At 31.4% G+C, this 13,205-nt stretch overlaps 3 protein-coding genes across 3 annotated transcripts; 2 read left to right on the forward strand and 1 right to left on the reverse strand.

The window, feature by feature from the left end:
• Positions 1–81: 81 nt before the first annotated feature.
• On the forward strand, positions 82–468 carry LOC126849801 (IQ domain-containing protein K-like). The gene is made up of 2 exons (XM_050592047.1): positions 82–246; positions 312–468. The coding sequence occupies exons 1-2, from the start codon at positions 92–94 to the stop codon at positions 451–453; spliced, it is 297 nt and encodes a 98-aa protein (XP_050448004.1). The 5' UTR covers positions 82–91; the 3' UTR covers positions 454–468.
• A 100-nt stretch (positions 469–568) lies between these two features.
• Positions 569–1,534, reverse strand: LOC126849796 (28S ribosomal protein S34, mitochondrial-like). The gene is made up of 2 exons (XM_050592038.1): positions 1,197–1,534; positions 569–1,111 (listed from the first exon to the last, which is right to left on the reverse strand). The coding sequence occupies exons 1-2, from the start codon at positions 1,380–1,382 to the stop codon at positions 707–709; spliced, it is 591 nt and encodes a 196-aa protein (XP_050447995.1). The 5' UTR covers positions 1,383–1,534; the 3' UTR covers positions 569–706.
• Positions 1,535–4,426: 2,892 nt separating this feature from the next.
• On the forward strand, positions 4,427–11,956 carry LOC126849788 (3'-5' ssDNA/RNA exonuclease TatD). Its single transcript, XM_050592024.1, has 2 exons — positions 4,427–4,755; positions 8,642–11,956. Exon 2 carries the CDS (start codon positions 8,669–8,671, stop codon positions 9,581–9,583), a length of 915 nt encoding a protein of 304 aa, XP_050447981.1. The 5' UTR covers positions 4,427–4,755; positions 8,642–8,668; the 3' UTR covers positions 9,584–11,956.
• The last annotated feature ends 1,249 nt before the right edge of the window (positions 11,957–13,205 follow it).

A 13,205-nucleotide genomic window follows, 5' to 3' on the forward strand; every position in this document is an offset into this window, starting at 1 on the left:
CTCAATTTTTTCAATATAATTGATTGGTTTTTTGGATAATTGTATTGCAGATATTTCGATAATCAATGCGCGAAATATATCTTAGAAAAAAATGTACTATGCTTTACAGACACATAAATGTTCTTTCAATGGATTGGATTATCTCGCAGAAATCCTTTGGAATCGTAATTCGCGACATCCAAGTAGATTGTGTACTTGGCTGAATGTGTTTGACATACCACAATTTAAACTTTGGCTAAAATCACAGTATGAAAAAAAAAACATATTACTATACTTTCATTATGAAATTATTTTTTAGAATTATTTTCTAGTCCTAGGTCAATTTATCCAAAATCATGGCTATGGAATAAAGAAGATGCAGCCTTACAAATACAGAGATATGTTCGTGGTTGGCTCATTAGAAAGAGAGTGGAGGTTGAGGAGATGCGCCAATTTTGGAAGGTATCAGTATGATTGAGAGCCAAAGAATTAAAATATATAATGACTGTCATGTAAATTGTAGGTCATCCGTACAGAGAAAATGGATAGTTTTACTCCTGAACTGGACTATACATTTAATAAAGCGGAGCTTTGAAAGAGTTAGACTGATCATTATATTTTTATTTTTGCTTAAAATAATTTATTGCATTACACTTTTCAGAACTTATTTATAAAATATTTATTTTTCTAATAAATATATTTATTCTTCTAAATTAAATACATGCTCTCATGAAGACGTGACTTCTTCTGACTTTGGGAAAAAAATACTAGACTCGTCCACATTAAAATTCAGTTTCACCGTAGGACTTTCTCCCTCTTCAGCTAATCTGTAATTCTTAACGCTACCTCCCTCAAAATTATACTTAAGACATAATTTTGGTTCCTCGGATACTTTCTCTCCTTTTGCCTTCATCTGCCGCATTATGATTTGTGCAAGTAACGGTGGAAGATCTGTTGTTCTAGGCAAGATTCTTTTCTCTGGTAATTTCGCATTCTCAAGATACAAATGCTCCTGATCTTTGGGTATCAACATATAATCAGCCTTGTAAGTCACAGAATCCAGCTGAACAGGTTTCGGGTTTTTATGACCGCGAAAAACTCTCTCGACTAGTACCATAACTTTACGGTCATTCTAAAATAAGTTATGTCTGTGTGAATATTGCAATATAAGCACTATTTTATATTACAATTAATCATTATTTTTAATTAATACTTACATAAGTTTCATCGGGCAAGGGCATTGCAGCGACTTTCAGTATCTTCATATAACAGGCTTCGGGATATCTTTGGAAACGATTTCTTATCACGAGTCTTCCGACGCCGAAGTTTCTCAAATTTCCCAAAATCTCCCATAAGGTTTTCCCTTTAAAATCTGTCGAGCGACCGATGAATTTTATAGGCATCGTGTAGCCGTTAAATCTCGTTAAACGTCTTTTCAACGTTATCCTCTATTATTTATAAGACACGTGTTGCGTCTCAGCGACGTGTCTCAGCGACGCTCTTTCTCTCTTGTTACGTCTCAGCGACGCTCTTTCTCTCTCTATACCTCAGTTAGTGAGAAAAAGATTGCTCTCTACTTTTATAGGGCAACCTGCTTCCACCGGCTATACCCCAGGGACGCCGAGAGCTAGGACTAATCTAGTGGATCTAGGGGAATGATGTAGACGCGGAACTATTTGGTTACTAGGAAGTTTCACTAGGTATTTTAGGGATATAGACACAACTAGGTATATGTAATTCGAAGGTTAATCAGGTTTAAAGAATAGACTTTTAATATTATAATAAAAGAAAGATATCGATTATGGTTGCGTTTTAGCGGCAAGTCCGCTTGTATTGCGGGTTCACCATATGCAAGGGGCTTGTTACTTAAGATATATATATATTAATTAGAAACCGTAAGAGTTAGAGAATTAAGATTTGAAAAGGAACATTATGATAGAAATTAAGAATAGTTAACAAATTGTGGACACTAAATAATAGAGAGTTAGTTAGATCGAATTAATTTATTATGAGAATTGTCTAAATAAGGTCTTTTATTTAATATCAATACTTGATTATATTATGACTCTAAATTTCTGATGGAAAGGGAAGGTTTAGAAAAGAGATCGAATGTCGCCAGGGGCACCGTAAGAAGCGCTCGGCAACGATGGATTTTCAGGAAAAAAAAGCAAAGTGTTGCAAGATTAAGTCAGGTTCAAAAGACAACAGTAGTATATATATTTTGCATGGAATTTATAAATCTTACTTAGTATTGATATTAGGGTGTGTTTTAAATAATAGTAGGATAATAGATTAAAGTTGACTGACTGGAAACTGTCAGCCACATGCTAATGCTTGACAGAGGATTTCTTATTATTTAGAGGATGAAAAGGTAATTAATTGATATTAGGGGTTGTCAGTTAATTCAAATAAAGTTTCTAATATTTATGGAAAGATGGGATTTATAGTAATTGTAAGTACTTACCGTGATGTGGCAGAAAAATCTTTCCTTCTGTTCAAGTTCTGGTCGTACCTTGTTAAGCCCTTCTCTCGTCCTTTAAGACCTCGGTCGTGGATGAAGTAGGCCGGATAAAAGTACACAGATGTATGCACAAAGTTCTTTATTATTTCTTTAGTTTTACACAACTTAACACTGATTCGACAATTATATTAATCGAAATGGAATAGTGAATAGTACGCGAACAATGAAAGAATAATATGGAGCAAACACTTGTACGAAATAGTAAGGAAATAGTAATGAATAATGTTAGCTAAGAATAAATGGTATCGAATGCTTGAAGATCTCTTAATTGACTGACCGAACTGAATGTAATGCTCTGAATTGACTGAACGTAATGCTCTGAATTGACTGCTCCGATTTGACTGCAATGAACGTAATGCTCTGAATTGACTGCTCCGATTTGACTGCAATGAACGTAATGCTCTGAATTGACTGCTCCGATTTGACTGCCCGATTTGACTGCTCCGAAGGTTCGAAATCGCCGGCTTATATACTGTCGAAACAAAGGGTCTTCGGGCCGTGCGCAGCACACGCGTCGCGCTCTGGAAGATTCTTAGAATGATTCAGTGAAGGACTTCTGAGAAGAAAGATTTTTAACAACAATTCTTCTGAGAATTGTCGATCGATATTTTTATCTGACTATTGAGTTTCGGCGCTCGTGGTCGTAGCCGTCGCATGTCCGTTCGACTTATCGCTCGCAATATCAGGTTTCACTAACATGAGGCCTCTTATGCGCATTCTCTTCTTAAGCTTAGTTAATATTTTATAATATAAAATCCTTAATAATATGGTTAATATTTATGCTTATTAATTTATGGAATCATTTGTTCTATTTATTTCAGTTCTGATAATAAGTTGGCAATTTAAATAAAGTTATGGCATTCTATAGTTTATTAAAAATATAGATATTTTAGATAACTTATATGTATTATATGTAATGTATATAATTTATGATTCCATAGAATATAAGCCTCTTAAATTTATATTTATGGTCGCTTGATCGATACTACAATAAAGCATATTAATTTTATTAAAATCATTTCTTTATGGAAGCATTCACGCATTATATAATAATTTGTTTTAATTAATATGATTTTAATTATTTATAAATTATAATTGTATTGGATATAGTATTGAAAGTTTTATATGTGATGTTTTGGATAAAATAATTATAAATATTCAACAAATTGTAGTCAACAAATTATTATTATATACGTTTTATGATTCCATAAAGTACGACGCATTTACTCCTCAATTTAAGAGTGAGTAATTATTATATCTATTTGTCTGTATGATTAAATATTAAAATCTTAAAAGTTAGATATTAGTATCGATATTATCGAGTATGAAACTCGCTCGCAAGTTCGTTCTTAAAGTAATCGGCAGGTTAGTTCTAGAAAATCACTGCTGTACAACTAGCTAGTTCTAAATAATGCTTCCTGATTCGTCGATCCAAGGAATTCTCAATTCCTTGCGCCATCGATTATTATTACTAAAAGGATTAAAATATATTCAGGTTTTAGGCTAAATAACCATATGGAACTAAAATAATAAGCGATTAATGAAATTAGTTAACAATTAAAATAAAGCAAATGGATTACATAATTATTCTACAGGTATTTTGTAGGGATAAAAGCGGTACTTAATTACTAGCTAAAATATAGTTTTTAAAATTGGCAGGACGTTACAAGAGAAAGAGCGTCGCTGAGACGTAACAAAGTAATATATGGCCTTAAACGGGGAGCTCACAATTTTGCATAAGCGCATAATTATAAGCATAAGGAAATTGATTGGTTCATTTTCTTATGCATATATTTGTGGACCAATCAATTTCTTTATGTTTATGGTTATGCGCTTATGCAAAAGTGTGTGCTCCCCGCTTTAATACTATTAGCTGAACGAAATTCGCGCATGCGCATTGCATCAAGTACACAATTGAGAAAGCGAGAGGTTGATATACGTCTGCATCGTAATATTTTCGCTAACGCCGCTTATTGGGAAGATATGTGACTAGCAATATAGTAGCATTACATATATGCCTCAACTCAAATATTATGTAAACGTGGAATGATGTGCGGTGGTCTGTCTGTCTGTCTGTCATTGTTTTCCATACATTCAATTTTCCGTTTTGTTTCGCTATTTAATAATACAAGTATGTACAACGGCTACATTAACAAAAATGAGCGATGACTAATTATCCAAGCAAAAAAATTCGCATCATTCAACTGGAATATTTACATACCGTATAGCTCGTGTATTTGAAGGTTGGGATTGACGTAAGTTCGTCATTTTATTTAAAGTTCAATAATAATTACATTTAATTCTCCATTTTATTCCAATTTATTTGGTACGACTTACCGGTACTATTAGTTTTCGTTTCATAATCGTGATTTAGTCATGCATCATGAAAATATCTTAGCTCTTAATTAATATGGACTCTGATGCATTGCATGTAGATTAAGTACTTAGTTGCTTTCCATTTGTACTCAAGTGATACTCAGTTATGTGAGTATTTTACACTTAGATAAAATGTCAATTCAATGAGTAAAAGAAACACGCAAGTGATATTGCAGGTTCATATCCTTACTTTTATATGTGAGTCTATTAGACTCACTAAAGCACACGATCGTGTGCAGAAATTTAGTTGAATCTCAGCTTTAAAAGGAACGTGCATTCAACTGAGTTATGACATCATAAGTGAGAATTATCTGAGTTTTGATGTAAATGGAAAGCAACTATTAAGTGCCTATTTATGTAACATTAACTTCTAGCGAATTCGATCACTCCTATAATCTACTAGTGAATATTAAATATATGAAGTATCTAAATACAATGGCATGATATACAGGGTGTCTTACAAAGATTGTGCCATCGCTCGTGAGTGGGTAGAGCACAGTAAACTGAACAGAAAAGTCCTTTACCATTTTTTGATCCGAGCTTTCTTTTCGTTGTTATACGATGTTAAAGTCAGCTAATCAGCGCCTATCTACAACAGAAAACAAAGGAGGGACGTCGGAGGTCAGAGAAACGAGACGGCTTTCTGTTGTATAGGCAGGAGCTGATTAGCTAACTTTAACATCGTATAACAACTTTTCTGTGCTCTATCCGCTCACGACCATTGGCACAATCTTTGCAGGACACCCTGTATAGTATTAAAGAAAAGATCTTATATTTTGAGACCAGGTAATATTGATCAAAACAAGAAAAAAAGATCTAAATTCAAAAAGATCTAATTCACATGGATCCTACAGTCAATATCTATGAATCAAACTATCTTCCTCTTTTTTCTTTTCTTATTAATTGTGTCATCTCTACAATGCAGTAAACAAAACAGTACCTATTAGTTTTGCAGTCAGCATTATAGGAGGTGTTCTGTGATTCCCATTTATTGTCGTGCATTTTTTAGCTCTACATTTCAGAGAATCACGCATTTTTTCAAACACATTAGCTGTTCTCATATTTGCTGACACGCATTGAAAATGCAGTCCTGCAGTATTTATATGTTATTGAGTATTGAATATAACAAGATCTTTAAGTGTCCCTGTAGCCAAAAATCTAGAGGATTAAGAACAAATAGACGAAAAGCTCAAATAAAAAAATAGTCTGCATCTTCAAAAATATTGATTGTAGAATCCATGTTAATACAATTAGACCTTTTTTTTATTTTGATCAATACTATAATTATAATTAATACTAATATTTGCTTTCAAAATATGTGACCCTTTTTTTTTATTTAATACTTTGTATAAACATCTTTGATGATGATTTAGAATTATTAAGAAAACTGCCTTTTAAGATAACTTCATAAATATTATTACTATTTGTTAGTTTTACACAAAAAAAGTTTAAGGCAAAAGTTAAATAATTTTAAAAGGGTTATATTTTGGTAATTTTAATTTATTTTTAAGAGGCACCAAAAAGTCTTGAAAGTCATTTCAAATTTTTTAAATGAAAAACTCTATTTTTGATCAACTATAATTGTAGAGAATGATAGATGTATATATATATATATATATATATATATATATATATATATATATTCCTTTTATACATATATATATATATATATATATATATATATATATATATATATATATATAAAGGAAAGTAAGATAAAACCGGATAAGGATCAAACCAGGTACCTCTATTTCTTCGTGATAAGTGTTATTATTGTTGGCTAACTTATGTTATTAGTCGTAGATTGATGCCATCATTATTTTGAAATAAATTATGCCCATATGCTCACACACGATATTTCTTTCTTAAGAGTTCAAAATTTTTGGACCGAAAAAAATCGATATCAGGGCAACAATCGAATCATTATAGATTTTTTCTACACAGAGCATTTACTTCGATAAATGCAGCATTGCATTCTGTACATATTAGAAAGTACATTAATTTTGATCACTTTGTACGTCGGAAGTACAGTCGCTGAATTTATTTTCCTCGTGTTGGGTACCTATACATTTTTCATGTAATGAGAAGAGGAAAACTGTTATCCTGACTTTGTCTCCCTACAGAAAGTAGTTAAAAACGAAAACTATTACTTAGAAAAAGAAATTACCAAAAAAAATTTTTTTGCGATAATTGCAATTGGTGTTATACGTTTTCAAATGGGTATTCAGTTTTATCCTTCCAGTAGAGCAAAATCGGGTATTTTTGCTAAAAAAGTCTTATTATCAAATATTTTTTTTAGCAACTAGTCTCATTTTCTCATAGTTTAAGGCCCACTAAAGACTATTAACAGTCAGCAAAATTTTTTTTACTTTCTGATTTTTTATAGGAAGACAAATCCAAAAAAGTACTCGGTTTTTTTATCTTACTTTCCTCTACAGGGTATTACAAAATTATCGGACTTCCTTTTAATGGCAGATTCCTTAGAACATTTTAAGACGAAAATCCGAATACAAAATGTCGAGGCATAATAATTTTTAAACGGTAAGCAATTATATTTTACGAATGAGAGCGCTGAGATTTCGTGCACTCAGGCACGGCGAAATAACAAGTAAAAAAAGTACTCTATAAATGTGATGCTCTTTTTATAATATTATGTGATTATTGTATAAATTTATAATAGCATTGTAATTATATGTTTTCCCACTTCTCTACGCATTACAATAATATATTCTTTTTACGAATAATGAATGCGAGAACTAAAAGCATCTTAAAAATGATTCAAATAAAATTTTGCAACATGTTTCAACTTCATCTGTCAAAGTGATCAATGTTACCGTGGTGTGTGCTATGATATGCTATGCAAAACAAATAAATTGTAATAGAATTAGATTTGACATTTATTTATTTTGCATTTTGAAATATTTTGGAATCTTTGTAATGAAGTACAAATCGTAACCGTTTTCATAACATATCATAATAGACATCTTCATTGTAATATTAATCGATCACTTTGACAGTTGAAGTTGGAACAGGTCGCAAATTTTTTAATCATTTTTGAGATGCCTTATTTAGTTTTCGTATTCATTATTTGTAAAAAGAATGCAATGCGTAGAGAAGCGAAAAAACATATAATGACAATACTATTGTAAATTTATACGATAATATTATAAAAAGGGCATCCTCTTTATAAAGCACTTTTTTCACTTGTTATTTCGCGGTATCTAAGCGCGCGAAAATCTCAGCCCTCTCATTCGTAAAATATAATCGTTTCCCGTTTAAAAACTATTATAGCATCAACATTTTTGTATTAGGATTTTCGTCTTGAAATGTTCTAAGGAATCTGTCATTAAGAGGAAGTCCGGTAATTTTGGAACACCCTGTATATATGATTATACATAAATAATCAAATCTATTTACCCTGCTTTCTTAGATTTTTTTCTGCAAACAGGCACTTGTTTAATTATAAATGCAAGAATATTTTTAATAAAAATGTTTTTTAATTTAATAATGTTTATTAAATATTATTTATTAAATTTATATTCAGAGAGAGCCTATATCTATGAATTATGTTTCTTAATAATGTTTTCTAAAAATACGTGCGTTTCTAAAAATATTCTATTATATATCCAATTTACACATATGCGCGCGTATGTCTTTGTATATGATTTTTGATATCAGAGTTGTGTGATCTCTTTTAATAGAACGATATCATATATTTATTATCTCGAGGCAATGTTAATAATATTCATTATTTTTATACTTCAGCTTATAGTTTCATAGAAGTCTAAAGAAATGGCTCAAGAGGAGAAAGCTGTTCCGTCACCCATGACTCAATGCTATGAAAATTACATTATAGTTGATGTTGGTGCCAATTTAACAAATAAGAAATATAGTCGAGATTTAGATAGTGTAATACAACGAGCAAAGGATGCCGGTGTACAAAAGATTATGGTGATAGGTGCCAGCATTCGTTCCAGCAAAGAAGCCTTGAGGCTAACTAGAATATATCCCGGGACGCTTTACTCCACAGCTGGCATACATCCGCACGATGCCAAATCTTGGGAAGACCCAGACACTTTGCGTGAACTAGAAAGCATAGCTAATAATCTTGAATGTGTTGCGATCGGAGAATGTGGCTTAGATTATAGTCGCGACTTCTCCGCCCCGGAGACTCAACGCGCTGTGTTTCATAAACAAATAGAATTAGCCTGTACATTAAATAAACCGTTAGTAATACATGAAAGAAGTGCACAAAAGGATGTTTTAGAAGTTCTTAATCAATATAAGAATCGTTTACCGCCTGTTCTGATTCACTCCTTCATCGGCACTGCGGAGGAGGCACAGATTTACTTAGATCAAGGCTTTTATCTAGGTATCACAGGCTACTTATGCAAGGATAAATCTGACAGCGGGATAAGACAATTGCTAGAAGGTGGACAGGCACCATTAGATAAAATCTTAATAGAAACCGACGCACCATTTATGTATCCCAATACCAGAGCCAGCAAATTACCCGCATATGTGAAGGATGCTTTAACGGAACGGTCTATGATGTTCCTCCATCGTTATTGCACCTTTCAACGTAATGAACCATGTGCCTTGCCAGCAATTGTAGAAATGGTAGCGGCATTTATGCGAACCACGCCGGAGCAAGTTGCATTGGCTACCGCTTTTAATGCTTTAAAATTATTCGGTTTAAATCAATAATGATATTCAGATCTCATTAAATTATATATAAAATGGTGCTAAGAGAGTCGGTGCTATGTAAGAGTTTTATTATGATTTTTAATGTATAAAGCTTTAAATTTTTTTTAGTCATGATTTATTTCTTTATAATGGTTTTTTTTCTTGATGAGAGAAATAGTACATTAATACTTTAAAAAACTGAGTTAATAACTGGCTGCTTGTAGATTGATAAAAAGTTGATAATAAAATTTATATATAATTGTATAAGTTTATATAAACTATAAAGAAGTGTGTATGTTTTACAGATATTTTTGTATATATTATTCTACATATAACATATTAATTGTACATGTATCAGAATATTTTATTATATTGAGATTTTTGAATTTCTCTGGGTTTTTTTTTTTTTTTTTTGTAAAATGTTGATTGTTCAGCTATACATATGATATATATGTAGATACAAATCTATATACTCTAATATTATATGTTTTATTGTTAATGCATTATAAATATTTTTGTACAAATAAATTGTTATAAAAAGATATTTTTTTTTTAATATTGTCAAAGATAATTCTTTTTCTCTTGATGAGTGGTGTAGAATTTATAGAATTTAAAGATAAAATGTGCATTTAGAATTAATTAAGCACAAGACAATTGATAAATTGATTTATTTTTTAAAATCATTTAATTGTTGAATAAAGTTGTATATTTTCATTTGTACATTTTTAAAGATGTATAAGTGTCATGTGTCAAAATATTGACAAAACATGAAAATTTTGTAGACTGTTCTACTATTTCTTCTGAATATCCACGCAAAACCTGAACACAATTCGCTTAACAGTTTGAAAATTATTTAAGTTTAAAATTAGTATTGATTCTTATGAAAAATCGATATTGTAGCACTTATTGACAAATTTGACAAGGAAAAAACATTACCAACGAAATAAAAATTTTTAAAAATTAAGAAGACTAATAAATAAAACTTGGTTTACATCCACTTACCCGTTTAAAAGTTATTTACTAAAAATTATAGAAAAATATTATCTCTCTCTGTCTCCCTTTCTTTCTACAAATTACTTTTTTTAATAATGTAATGTGGGTTAGCTAATAATTTCGTGCGGTTTTCTTATATGTAAGATGAATGATCTTACATGAAAGATGATTTTTTTATAGATGGGAATAACTTCAATCAACAATGTATTGGCCATTTTGCTCTTTTGTCATCTTTCGGGCAGCTGCATAATTCCTCGCTTAAAAAACTTCTTGTCTTTTTCGGCAAAAAAATTTTCCAAGTGTTGTTGATGCCTTCCTCGGAAATGAAGCGCTGTCTATCTAGAGAATTCTGAAGGGAGCAGAACAAATGGAAATCTAAAGGAGCAAGGTCTGGTGAATATGGAGGATGCGATAAGACATCCCAGCCTAGCTCCAATAATTTTTGCCGCAAAATGTTCGCAAAGTATGCGGCCTGGCGTTGTCGTGATGAAAAACGACACCCTTGCAAGTCACCAATTCTGGACGCTTCTCGTGAATTGCTGCGTTCAATTTATCCAGCTGGCTGCAGTAAACATCCGAATTGATTGTTCTGTACTTCGGAAGCAGCTCATAAAACACAACACCCTTCCAATCCCATCAAATTGAGAGCATGACCTTGATGAAGCTCTGCCTTCGATGTGGTTTGTGGCAGTTTGTCGCGCTGTTTCCTCTTCTTTTGCGCTTGATATTATTGTAGAGGATCCATTTTTCATCGCCCGTCACCATTTGCTTCAGAAACGGATCGCTTTCCTCACGTTTTTTCAATGAATCGCTAATGAAAATGCGTTTGATTAAATGAGCTTCACTCAATTCGTGCGGAACTCGAACATCGAGCCGACTAACATAGCCAAGTTGATGCAGATGGTTTTCCACGCCCGATTTTGATATTTGAAGAATGTTTGCAATCTCCCGTATCGTGTAGCGTGGATTGGTATCGATTAATACCTTGATTTTATCGCTGTCAATCTCAATTGGCCGGTCCGATTGTAGCGTCTTGGACAGAAAAATCTCCGCAACAAAATCTCGCAAACCACTTCTGGCACACGCGTTCTTTCACGGCATCTTTGTCATACACTACACATATCTTTTTACAAGTTTTGCATCGCGTTTTTGCCTTTTTCAAAATAAAAAAGCATGATATGTCAAAAATACTCATTTTGGTTATACATCTTTCAAATAACGCCAAACACATAAAACGTAATCAATTTTCACGCTTTTTTTTTTAAATGCGTTGAAATTTCACAATCAAAAACGATTATACACTTTCAATATTTGAAATGAATATAGTTATTTTTCAGAGCACCTAAAGCCATCTATCGGCAAAAACCGCACGAAATTATTGGCCAATCAAATATTTATTTGATTTTTTAAATAGTATAAATGTAAGAAATGTTTTTTTTTTTTAATTTTTTGCTACTGTTGTACAGCTAAAAACATTCTTAAAACATTTATTGTATTTTACATATTTCTAAATTTATCGTGATATATATATATATATAGGGTGTTCCATGAGGTCCATACATTAAGGATGTATTATTGAAATCATTTAGAATTGAAATTGTTTAATAAACATATATGTCTGCAAATGCTTTCTAACAGAACTACAATCATTGAAAATTGGTGTGAATATTGAAAACATTTTCAGTCTGGTAGTTAATTGTTTACATTTAAAAAATGTTTACATTAAAAAAATAAAAAAAAAATTTTGATGGAGCTATTAGATCACTTTTATGCAGGGCAACACTTTGTATCTGCAAGAGATAATTTTGAACAGAATTTGTAATATATTTTGTAAATAAACAAATTAAATTAAATGTTTTTTCTTTCCTTTTTCAAATATTTACATCAACTTTCAATGGTTATAGTTCTGTTAAGAAGCATCTACAGATATATGTTTATTAAATAATTTTACCTCTAAATAACTTTATGCCCTTAATGGACCTTGTGTCATAGGACAGCCTATATATACATACGATGCGTGCGCATGCATTTCAAATATACATACAAAATGTATCAAAATCAGCGCACTAGTATTTGACGAAAATGTTAAAATATTAATAATTTTTAATAAGTTATAAGCGATTAAAAAGCTTTTTGCAAACTAAACTTTGAAAGATCCATATTTTATCGACTATATGTTTGTTTATTCTGTTAACTATCCATTATTATTCAGCATCCTAAAATATTAAAACACACATAATTTTTAGCTAATAATTTGTGTATATGTACACGTAAATATATAATCTGTATTTTACAGAGCTATACCAGAAGTTTCCATGATTTTTTCTGTCAGCCATTACATTAGTGAATTTAAAAAATAGAATTATTATTGGAATATATAATCCTTTTGGTAGAAAAATAATTTATACTTTTATACATATAAGGATGTATGTAAAAAAAAACACATAATAAATAACAAAAATCCAAAAAAGTAGCTACATAAAATGCATTGCCTATCATTGCCACACATTATTTATACATATTTTTATGTACAATCTTCAGGAAAGGTCTTGGCAAATTGGACAACTCTCAAGAGTATTGAACGACTTATTAAGAGCAAAGGATACAAGGAAGCCGCAAAACTGAAGCACAGAAGGCATTAGCAATAATA

The sequence above is a fragment of the Cataglyphis hispanica genome, chromosome 5 (assembly GCF_021464435.1).
Source record: "Cataglyphis hispanica isolate Lineage 1 chromosome 5, ULB_Chis1_1.0, whole genome shotgun sequence".
Classification (NCBI taxonomy): domain Eukaryota; kingdom Metazoa; phylum Arthropoda; class Insecta; order Hymenoptera; family Formicidae; genus Cataglyphis; species Cataglyphis hispanica.